Source organism: Notolepis coatsorum (assembly GCF_963971535.1).
Source record: "Notolepis coatsorum genome assembly, chromosome: 12".
Taxonomy (NCBI): Eukaryota; Metazoa; Chordata; class Actinopteri; order Aulopiformes; family Paralepididae; genus Notolepis; species Notolepis coatsorum.
Window position 1 is genome coordinate 44682047 of NC_140176.1, and position 12543 is coordinate 44694589.

Sequence of the window (12543 nt, forward strand, 5' to 3'; positions counted from 1 at the left end):
CACTGGTTCCCACGTTACTAGCCATGTTAATGTGCACCTCAAGCACTGCTTAAAAGCGAGCGGTGGGTCCAAAATATATCACATAGACATTTCAAAGGTACTCACCGTTGCATTAGGGTTTCACACACACATGCGGCGGGGTTTGAAAGCTCGGCGTTGCTAATAAACATTTAAAATAATTTTTATAAACTGGTCAACACTGCATTATTTCCGGCGTTGGGTGCATGATGCGCATGCGCTGTGATCACAGCGCAGGCGCACCAGGTAGCCAAATACGGCAATACAGCAGTTTTTTTAGCAGTGTTGACCAGTTTATAAAGATTATTTAAAAAAAGGTTTATTAGCAACGCCGAGCTTTCAAACCCCGCCGCGTGTGTGTGTGTGAAACCCTAATGCAACGGAAATGTCTATGTGATATATTTTGGACCCACCGCTCGCTTTTAAGCAGTGCTTGAGGTGCACATTAACATGGCTAGTAACGTGGGAACCAGTGACTGCGTATTCAAGCAGGGCTTGCATCGCAGTCACGAAAGGGGCTTCCAGCGGTGGAGAAACCATCGAGAATCGGGGGCCTTTGAATCCATCACGTCCCACACGGGGGAAGAGATTATTTGCTACCGTCGCATAAATTAAAAGTTCCTAAATTATAGCTGGTCGGTGGACTGGAAATATAACGATAGCAACATTATGAATCACTTACCGACCTAATTCTGCTCATAACAGTATGTTAGGTAAACGCATCCCCCCCCCAGCGCACACAGGCTGTTTACTTTGTGCCCCTTTGAATCATGAATCAGGAATCAGGAATTGTACAACAACCAATCACACGATGAAAGATGAGCAATCAATCAGCGACCATGTAAAAAATGTATTAATAAAGAAATCTGCCTCTTTGAGCTCCGCAGGCTCCTATCTTTAGCACCAGCCCGCTCGACAGGGTGGCGTTTCAGACGCAGAGCGTGGGAGGCGGTTAATGGGATTCAGCGAAGGGGCGCGGAATCAGGTGGTCTGACGCGCGGAAGACAGATTAGACAAACAAACGGGCGTAGCGTGCAGACGAGCGAGTGGGAAGATCCATCCCGTTGCCGAAACTCTTGCTTGTCTGAGGGAAGCGACGGGTCGCGATTGGAGGGTCGAGGAAGGACAGGCAGGGCTTGAGATAGGTCAATTACGCTGGTATGCGCGTGCGGACGAGAGGGTATTAAGAGGGTCCATTCATTCTAATCACATTCACAACAAACATAAAGAAAATTCTCACAGCAAGTTCAGCGGAACATCTGATAAGCCGACTCCAACACCCCTCCCCCCCAACATTTACATAAGGAAAATACAGTTAAGACATTCGGCAGTGGAGCAGAGTCTGGGTAACTGTATTCATGGCCTCATGGTATCGCTATGCCGGACTGTGCTTTTATAACACACAACAGGGCTTTGTGTCTCGCTGCACAGCGAGTGGAAAGTAATAGTAGGGAGAGAGAGAGTGGGAGCCGCTCGCTAGGATACATTCCTCCATAAATAAATGACAAGCAGAAAGTAACTGGAGACAACGGGAGGCCTTGGCTCTTTACAGGACCTCGGTGTTCGCGGGGCAAAGCACTCTGCGTTTGTCCGTATTTAACCGTGAGCGGGCTTGGCGTTTACGTTAGCCGCCGCCGGCAGGGAGATGGATAGACGGTGGATTATTGTTAGACGTGGAAGTGAGATGCCTTTCACTTTTCAGCTCCCGGTCGTGTCGACACACCCCTGAAAGTGGAAGGTCATTTTCGGGGGGGGCCTGGAATGTCGACTGTAAAAGAGAGAGAGACAGAGGGAGAGTGAGAAAAAGAGAGAAAGTGAGAGAAAGAGAGAGAGAAGGGGGTCAAGAGAGAGAGAAAGAAAGGAGAGAGACAGGGGATAAGGAGAGAGAGAAAGAGAGTGAGAGAGAAATAGATAGAGAGGGGGAAAGAGAAAGAAAAAAAGGGGGGATAGAGAAGGAGAGAGAGAGAGAAAGAGATGGAGAGGGAGAAAGAGAGATATAGAGAAAAAAGGGATATAGAGAGAGAGAGCCAGGTGGTTTGGACCAGAGTAATCACTGGGTTGAAAGTGTTTCTTTAATGAGGAGTTAGACAATGGTTGAGTCATTGGCTGGGGTGATGGTGGTGAGGTGGACGCGTCGCCATGGAGACAAAGCCCTGGTGGGTGCTGGCGCTCCGAACAGGACCGCAGAACCTAAACACGTAGAACGGTCTCACCTCCCGAACCCAACGTGATCATTTAGGTTGCGGTATTAACCGAATGACGTAAGACGGCCGGCTGTATCGTTCTAGTAATGGTGTTGGCGTCATTGAAACGAGCACTACTGTTTCCATGTGTAGACGGTAGGGCTGACCCCTATTAGTCGAATAGTCGACTAATCGATCGAAAGGAGCCGTAGTCAACTGCCAACCTCTTAGTCTAATGCAACAAAAATATATATATATTATAATATTTGTAATTAAAATTTAAAAGAGGCCTAGAACGCTAATGGCGTGCATACCAGAGGCTAACTGCCTAAGAAAATAGGCACAGAGGCACTGAAAGAGGATTTCACCCATCTAATGAACACACTAGACTAGAGTCAGACAAATATCAAGATGTATCCATCAGTGGACCAATTGCATGCTTTCGCAGAGGACAAGAAGCCTTCCGTCGACTCCTTCAGACATTAAGCACCCCCACAGCCCAAATGAAAAAAAAATTATACTTTTTCTTTTTTCAAAATTTTCTTTTTTTTCAAAAAGAAATCTTCAGTCGACTAATAGTCGACTATCGGCTAATTTCGACCAATCAAAGTCGACTATCCAAATCCTTAGTCGGGGACAGCCCTAGTAGACGGCGCACGAGAGCCGGAAGGTTGGGACGATGGGAATGTACCTGCTAGACAATGCTCTTTACCGTGGTGACGCTCTGTGAGTTATTATTTCCACAGAAACATTATGGGAAAAAAACAACAAAAAAACACATAAAGGGGCACTTGCAAAAACAATACTGATTTGTTTTACATCGGGGACATTGAGTCCTTGTGTCGTGTTCATGATTACAGCACCAGGAAATTATTTGGATGGAGAAAATAGCAATACCTTATGTTATAGGGAACTGGTAGCTCATAATTTCATTGAGCTGTAATTAACACACAACACAAGGATTCAACGTCCCTGATGACATAGCCGGCGGCCATGTTGAAACTCGTTTCCTCTCATCAAACTTCAAACAAACAAAATGCGTTCTAGAGTTTTTAGAGGTGCCTGAGATACTGATAGTGTGCTAAATGAATCAGCGTTGTTTTTGTTCTGCTGTGTTTTTTAACTGAGACTGTTCAAGACGGCAGGAAGGCGGTTGCTTCCTCTGTTCATATCAAGTTCTACAGACAGAGAACCATTCAATTGAGATGAACACACTGCTCTTGCGTCGATATCGGTACAGCAGCGAGCTACAGCCTCGTCTAACTGAATGACAGGATTCTGGTCTGTTGGCTCTGCTGCCAACTGTCTGCCTGTTGTAGTCTGAGTGTGTGTGCGTGTGCGTGTGCGTGTGCGTGTGTGAGTGCGTGTGCATGTGCGTGTGTGTGTGCGTGTGTGTGTGTGTGCATGTGCGTGTGTGAGTGCGTGTGCATGTGCGTGTGTGTGTGCGTGTGCGTGTGTGTGTGGGTGTGTGTGTGTGTGTGTGTGTGTGTGTGTGTGTGTGTGGGTAGAGTGGAAGCAGACTTGTCTCCATATGGTAGGCATTGCCTCTCAGCTGCTCCATTGTGTTTGTTCATCGCACTCACTCCCATTACATGGCCTGCAAGCTGCCGCATTGATCTCTGCACGTTCTTCCTGTGAAGATATGTCAATCGCTGCGAACCGCAGCGCTTTGCATGTTTTTCGATCGGCTCACTTTACGTCGGCAGCTGTGGAAGAGTGGGCTGACTCGCGTGTGTATCCCCCCCCCCTCCCCCCCCCCCCCCGCGTGCACACACACACACATACACACACACACACATAGGCCACATAGAGCGATAACACATTTGTTTGTAGAAAATATGAAGTCATCAGTCAGGTCGGGTGACCTCTGACCTCTGGACAGGCATAAGAGCGAAGCCAGAATGTAATATTTTCCTTCCATATCATACGACACACAGGCCGTCCCGTGAGCTGCTGTTCTGCTGTGGAGACCAGCTGGCTGCCATATGCTGATTAGGTTTAGAATACAACTCATAAGTAGGTTATGACACTTCAGACTGGGCCTCTCCATGGGGTCCGATCTGAGACACACACACACACACACACACACACACACACACACACACACACACACACACACACACACACCGCCCTGATGAAGACCAGACTGGTGTGTGTGTGTGTGTGTGTGTGTGTGTTGTGTGTGTGTGTGTGTGTGTGTGTGTGTGTGTGTGTGTGTGTGTGTGTGTGTGTGTGTGTGTGTGTGTGTGTGTGTGTGTGTGTGTGTGTGTGTGTGTGTGTGTGTGTGTGTGTGTGTGTGTGTCTGGGACCTCAGTTTTAAGAGGACAGACAGTAAATTAGAGCACACACACACACACACACACACACACACACGTCCTGATGAAGACCATGTGTGTGTGTGTGTGTGCATGTGGGACCTGATTGACTCTGACACCTGTTGGTCTGGGACCTCAGTTTTAAGAGGAGTGACAGTAAATTAGAGCACACACACACACACACACACACACACACACACACACACACACACACACACACACACACACACACACACACACACACACACCTATAAAGTCAGACAGACAGATACACAAACAAACACATTCGCATACACACACAGACAGACCAGCACACGTACAGACTCGCACACACACGCAGACAGACACAGCAGCATGGCCGTTAGCCTGAGGGCGCGAGGGCCTTGTTGTTGTGCATGGTGGAATGCAGTTGACTTTCCAAATCCCCAGAAGAAGTCCACCTCGGGGGCGAATCCACCCCCCTACTCACCCCCAGCAGTAGTCCACCCCGGGGGCCGTGGGGCAGGGTCTATCTCAACCTGCCCCCCCCCCCGCCCCCCGCCCGCCCCCCTTCCACGTGAGCCTGGTCAGGAATTTGAAAGGCAGCAGTTAGTGGGAGCTGTTGCCCACTTCTCCTGACCTCTCGCCGCTTCCTCGCCCGTCTCGCGCGTCGACCTCTCAAAAGGTACCGATGGAAGAAGGAGCCGGAGATGAAGGAGGTAGAGACCGCGCTCTCCAGGAAGGTAAACGTAGACCTTTTGGGACATGAATGGGTTGAAGTTCAGGCTCCTTGCGGTTGTTCTGCGCTGCTCTACGCTGGATAAACGCAGTCAGTTAGTGGGGAGACTGTTTTGGGAGTTAAAAATAGGCCTGGAAGTGTACATGAGACATGCTGTGGCAGTGAACTTGAGCGCGAGGGGGTGGGGGGTGAGGGTGTGTATGTGTGTGTGTGGCGGGGTGCTAGTGAGAGCCACATCTTTAATTACCCATTGCTTGTGTTGCCTGGTATGTTCACAGACACATGATGCCCCTTTGCACTGCTTCAACGGATCCAGACAGATTTACACTTTGAACTGAAAACGTTTGTGCGCTGAAATGGAGAGTTCCTCCCCCACTCGCTAGTTCAGTTATACTGTCTTTTAATCCCAGCGGCTTGCTACGTCGAAAGACTTTCACCGTGTATTCATTGTGTATTCACTGTGTATTTATTCATTGTGTATTCATTGTGTATTCATTGTGTATTCACTGTGTATTCATTGTGTATTTATTCATTGTGTATGTACTCACTGTGTATGTACTCACTGTGTATTCACTGTGTAATATCAGCTCTGGGCAGAGACATCCAAAGGGAAATTCCGATTCCACAGAACAATTCATTTCCACAGCGGATTGTGTGCTTAGCAGTGTTGTAGTCGAGTCACTAAATCTCGAGTCCGATTCCCCAGTGTTTGAGTCTGAGTCCAAGTCCGAGTCACCAAAGAAGAGTCTGAGTCGAGTCGAGTCCCCATTACCCTAGTCTGAGTGAATCATCAAGGTTGAGTCCACTCCACTCTGGCAGTCAAAGAGCTTACATACAAATAAAAAAAGGTCTTCATTAAACATAAATGACACAGCGTCCCCATTTCAGAGGGATTTTATTCACACCTACTTCCAGTGAAGCTAGGCTAACGGTGCGGCTGTTCCCTAAGCCTAATGCATGCACAGAGAAGAAAAGGGTATGTAATCTACTTGTCTAACTCCAGGGTAGATGGCAAATAAGATAATTTCCCAAAAAGTTGGCATGTTCCTTTAACTGATCTTCTCTAACTTATCTTACAGTCACACACACAGTCCCACACCGCTACTGTTCCAAAATGTTATGCAAATGACATGTCACAATTGCAGTCTCCCGTAGGTGTCCCTTGAGAGAGGTTTTGAAAGTGGGTAGTGATCCACATTCCTTTACAGCTTTGGGTAGGGCGTTCCACATTGATGTGGCATAATTGCGAAACGTGTTTAGTCCCTTATTTGAGCCGAATCTGGGTTTAACATGATTTGTGGAGCTCCCTCTGGTGTTGTGATCGTGGTATTCACTGACCTTTGGGAAGTATTTTGACATGTACATGGGTACCTTGGTCGTGTAGTGTATCTTGTAGACCAGGCCCATTGCAAGTTGCTGTACTGTCGTCTACTCTAAGCCATCCTAGGTTGTCAAAGTGGGCAGGGGTGAGGTGGGTTCTAGGAGTAAGGTCAAGCAGTAGTCTGACCAGTTTGTTTTGAGATGTTTGTAATTTTGTTTTTAGCGCCTTTGAGGTGCTTTGGTACCATGAGGTGCAAGCATAGTCGTAGTACCCCTGAATGAGTGCTCCTGCCAGAGTCTTCAGGGTATTCTTGTTTACCAGAGAGGAGATCCGGTACAAGAATCGAGTTCGTTGGTTGACTTTTTTTATTACATTGGATGCCATTTTGTCACAGGAGAGATTAGCCTCTAGGATGGAACCCAGGTAGGTAATTTCATCTTTCCTTGTGACAATATTGTCACCCACTGTAACTGAGAAGCCGTCGGTCTTGCTGAGTTTGTTATTTGAACCGAAGAGAATGGACTCTGTTTTGCCCATGTGTAATGATAGTTTGTTATCAGCGAGCCATATGCAGATTCTGCCTAGTTCCGAGCTGAGGGTTTTTTCAACCTGTAACTTGTTCTTGTCAGAGACCAGCAGGGCTGAGTCGTCCGCAAACAGGAACAAGTTGCAGTCACAAGCTGACGACATGTCATTTGCATAAATTAGGAACAGTAGCGGTCCTAGTATGCTTCCTTGTGGAACACCACAGCTCACTGCACCGATGCAGCCCTCTGGTCACAAACAGTAGCTGGCAGTGTTCAGAGGGATTGGTAATATTATGGGTGTATTCCCCAAGCTCTGATTGATTTACGACACGACAATAGAGTACAAATAGGTTTGGCGTGCCAGGGTGTTTGCATTTAATTTGCCACCGTTGTAACCTAAAAGTCAGTCTTCATCTTTCACACAAACTTGTTTTGTTTTGGGGTTAGTGTTTTTTCGCCTGTCCTACTTAAAACCTAAATGTGTTTTTGGCGTGGAGCCGTAGACAAGCAGGTTTTTAAAGCATCCTGATATAATGTATTAAAAAGAAGAAATCTTCATATCCGACATGTCTAAATTGAGCCACTGTAGTTATTGGCAATTTTACTTCTCCCCGGGATACTTTGAACTCTGTGGGTTTATAAAGAACAGATGCTCCGGATAATAGCTTCCTTCTCCAAGACAGATATTGATTAGTAGCCCGGGCTATTTTAAAAGTGGAGATTGAACAGCTGCTTCACTTTAGCGTTTTCATCACTAATATTGTGTCTGTCACATTAAATTGTGGATGTAATGGGTGAAATATGCAACGGCATGCCATGAATATGTAATGAAGTGGTCCTACTGTGCATCATGCCGTGTTTATTTCGGCGTCGTGTCTGTAGGAAAATATCAGTATTCTGTTGATTATGGAGTCGGTTTTCTCCTCCACAGTCTCCGCTTTGGAGAGAGGGAGGTTGAAAGGGAATCGCGCTAATTAGGCGGTAGCTCACAACCACAATATCTCCCACTTGGTTGCCTGGTTTGCTGTTTCACACTGTGTTCTATCTACAGTATATGCTCTGAAAGCCATTTGCATAACCTACCTTAATAATGATCGGAGACTGCGCACGCACACACGTTAACACACACACACACACACACACACACACACACACACACACACACACACACACACATGTCCTTGCACACATGTCCTTGTAAATTTCACACCACAGTTAGGACAGCCGAAACCTGGCCAATCTTTCGCCAGATCTTCTAAGTCACTTTGGATAAAAGCATCAGCTAAATGACTAAATGTAAATGTACATGTGTGCACACACACATGCACGCACACATGCACACACACACACACACACGCACACACACACACATACACACACACACACACACACACACACACACACACACACACACACACACACACACACACACACACACACACACACACACACACACACACACACACACACACACACACACACACACACACACACACACACACACACACACACACACACACACACACACACACACACACACACGGCATGGTGGTGTAGTGGTTAACACTGTCGCCTCACAGCTAGAAGGTCCAGGGTTCGATTCCCGCTTGGGGACCAGGGTTTCCGCGTTGCCAGGTACTCAGATGGGGTATCTCCCAGGCCTTTCTGTGTGGAGTCTGCATGTTCTCCCCGTGCTCGCAAGGGTTTCCCCCCCGATAAGATAAACCCAATGGAAAAACATGCACAACAGATCGCTAACGTTGTTGCGTTCCCTGACGAAGACGGACAGGAGCACTTGGATTGGTCCCCGGGGTGCGGCCCCTCGCCGCAGACCCTATCTGCTCCCGGCTGCCCTTGGGGGGAAGGACGACGGGATGGGTCAAGCGCAGAGACTCAATTTCATTGGCGACCTAAAGGAAGAAAATTGCATGTGTGTGTTCCTGTGTGTGCCGCCCATCGCATGTGTGTCACTGCATGATGATTAAAGACTTCTTCAAAAAGTCCAGTTATTATTATTATTATTATTATTACACACACAGTCATGTTCCTGTGTTGATGGTAAAACAGCCGTGTACTAATAGTCCATGTTTATTGATCCCTCATTTCTCTGTCCCATCTGTCCCCCCTGCAGAGCAAACCAAGAGCAACCTGAAGGTGACCTCCCCCGAGGACGCCGAGCACCTGAGCCGCAGGCAGGCCTCCCCCAATGGGACGGCGGCGTCAAGAGGAGACGCCAAAGCCAACCGCACCGTCCCCCGCAGGCACACGTTAGGGGGAGCGCGCAGCTCCCGGGAGATCCTGGCCATGCAGCCGTCGGACATGGACAAGAAGCGGGAGGCCTTCCTGGAGCACCTGAAGCAGAAGTACCCGCACCACGCCTCCGCCATCATGGGCCACCAGGAGAGGCTCCGGGACCAGGTCAGTAGCCGGGAGCAACCCCGCACAGGCTGTTACAGGTCACGCGTCGTTTGGGAGGCTCGTCTCATGCGTTTCTGAGGGGGAGAACTAACCTCTGAAAAGTCTAACTAAAGTATGATGTATCTTTTTTGCCAAATTTCCCTCGGGATGAATAAAGTATTTATATTCTAGGGCGGCTACGTGGCGTAGTGAGCAAGGCGCTCGCCACGAAATCTGGAGACGCTGGGCTTGCCTGTTCGAGCCCAGCGCTCCACATTTGCTTTCAGTTTAGCTGGTCGTCCGTACTAATACACATTGGCCGTATTAGGGGGTGGGAAACTGATGGGTGGGGATCGGGCGTTGTGGACAGCGACTCCTACAGGTCGGTTGGTGCGCCTGCGCAGTAGAATCAGGAAGTGTCGGGGGCAGCGTGAGCCTCCCACGCGTTACTCCTCGCCACTGAGAGATCGAGCTGCGCAGGTGAAAAGATGCGACTGCTGTTACCTCAAGTACCGGAGGGGACTTGTGCTATGTATGACTTAGTCCACATTGCAGCCGGCTTGTGGGAGGCAAGAAACAGCGTTCGTGACAGGGGAGGGTTGAATTGGATGATACGAAATTGGGATGGGAGAAAATATAGAAAATGGGAGAAAAAAGTGTATAAAAAAAAAGTATTTATATTCTATTCTATTTAGTTTTGAACACGTAAAGAGTCGCAAGAGGGAAAAACTGGATGCCTGAATCTCTGTTTGAAACTAGAAATGATCTGTTTGGCTGTGGTGCTCCTACCCTCTTGCCACCTTAACCGTACAAAGAAGCTTCCTCTAAGAGCAATGTTGTTGCTCTTCTTAAAGCGACCCGGTTGCAGCTTGGAGGGTTTTGTAACTGGCTGTCTAAGAGCCTGTGTAGAGGAGGCGTCTCAATGTCATGACGTTTGAAAACCCAAAATCTTTTTGATACAGGCTGGGGGGGGGGGGGGGGGGGGTCGTGCGGCAAGTACACAAACCTGTTGGCCCACCGGTGAGCGTTCTCTGTGATCTCTCAGCGAAGCGAAGAGCTAGGATCTCCCCCATAGAACTTGTGCACACAGTTAGCGTGCTGCACCCAGACAATCTCTCACACACACACACACACACACACACACACACACACACACACACACACACACACACACACACACACACACACACACACACACACACACACACACACACACACAGCACACAATTTGCCGTGAGCTCTTCTGTGATTCTCAGATAATTTACTTGACTGACAAGCGCTTGCAATAATGATGCAAGGATTGGGGCAGTTTTGCATATTCTATTAGGACTGTCTTGTTATATTTAAATTATGTCCTTTTTGGCTGCTGGGAGGAAAATGGGATGTATTCAAATCAATAAATCAATATATAATATTGTTTAATTAAGGAATCAGTCAACATAAACAGTCTTGGAATTGCATAAATCAGGTATGACTGGGGAGCTGAGACTCAATTATATTCATGTGTGATGGTGTTAGTCTCCATAGTAGACATTTACATTTTCATAATTTTCTTTTTACTTGACCTCACTGTATAAAATGACCTATTGTGACCTCTAGGATAATCACAGCCTCATGACACTTCACAACCACAACTTAGAAACCAGGTCAGTCAGAGGATATGTGGCCTGTCAATAAGAAGGGGCTCCTGAGCCGAATGAAACAAAAGAAAAGAAAAAGAATCATAGGCGCATAAACTAGGGATGCACTGACATATTGGTAGACAGTCGGTATCGACCGATATGGGCTTTGAAAAGCACAATCGATATCCGACTGTAATGTTTACAGCTGATATTTGGCACATGTTAGAATTGGCTATTTTGTGACCTTTTATTCCTGTGAGTGTGTCATTTAATACAAGTGAACAACAGAATAACACTAACAAAGGCCTTTTGTGGAACAAACAAATACATTTCAGTCAATTTCTCCTTTAATATACTGTATATGGCTGTGTCCTTTACTGGTTACAGGGAGTGTTGTAACCCTCTACAGTGTCTACACTCACACCATCACTTGATTGTTTGTATACAGGAATGTCTACGAAGAACCTTCACCTGTTTTATAATCCTTATACCTGCATATAATTCTTCTATATACCTACTTATACACCTGCATATAACCCATATAACTCTGTATGATAGCATGTACAATAATGCTGTATATACCGTATATATATATTTATCCTTATCGTATACTATATATATATATAACCACATCTGTCTCTACATACCTGTATATAATCCTTTTTTCATATCTGTAGATACTATATCTATATCTATTATGTTCAGAATAAATCTGCATTGTTTTTTCTTTTTGGTGAAGTGCCTCTTTAACAATAAAACCTTGAGAACAAAACACTCACATCCTGCCTTGAAGGCAACATTAGGATGACCCCTTCCTCCATTATCCTGTACATATCCCTTACCTATTCTTACTAGTTATGCTGCTGGCCAGTATGACTTACGGTACTACCATAGTGTCTTTATGCCTGTATCACTGTACATATAAATACTACAACTCTGTACATACATCTGATTATAGCTATACTCAGTAGTACTAATTTATATATTTCATAACCAGTTGAACCACCTGTACATTGTTTATTACTATTGCACTTTACTGTTACATTTGCACTCTGGTTGGATGCCAAACTTCTTTTCGTTGTACTGTACTTGTGCTGTATAATGATATACATTTGAATCTAATCTAATAAATCTTAAATCCATACGGGTGCCCCCCAGCAGAAGCTGCAGCTGGAGCCAGGCTTGACATTTGGGTGTACAGTTTGAGCCTTTGTCAAGAGGCACTGCACTCTATGACTCTTTGAACTCTTGACAAAGTCTTTATACGCTGAAAAGTCTAGCTCCAACTCTGGCTTCTGCTCCTGTGACATTTCATTAAAGGAATCTGAAATTGGGAGCGTGTCCCATTTTCTTCCCGACAACAAAGTGACCTTGTTATAAGATACGTTTTGTCAGTGTCGCATCACATCACGCTATATTCTGAGAATCTATCGTTTATTTCA

General features: G+C 46.5%; 1 protein-coding gene across 1 annotated transcript in view; it reads left to right on the forward strand.

The window, feature by feature from the left end:
- The window catches only part of LOC311237849 (uncharacterized protein), a 198975-nt gene that overhangs the window by 68421 nt on the left and 118011 nt on the right, over window positions 1-12543 (forward strand). Inside the window, exon 2 of the mRNA XM_084325826.1 lies at window positions 9214-9500. Within this exon, the coding sequence (XP_084181952.1) occupies window positions 9214-9500 (287 nt within the window). The remainder of the gene's footprint in view (window positions 1-9213; window positions 9501-12543) is intronic.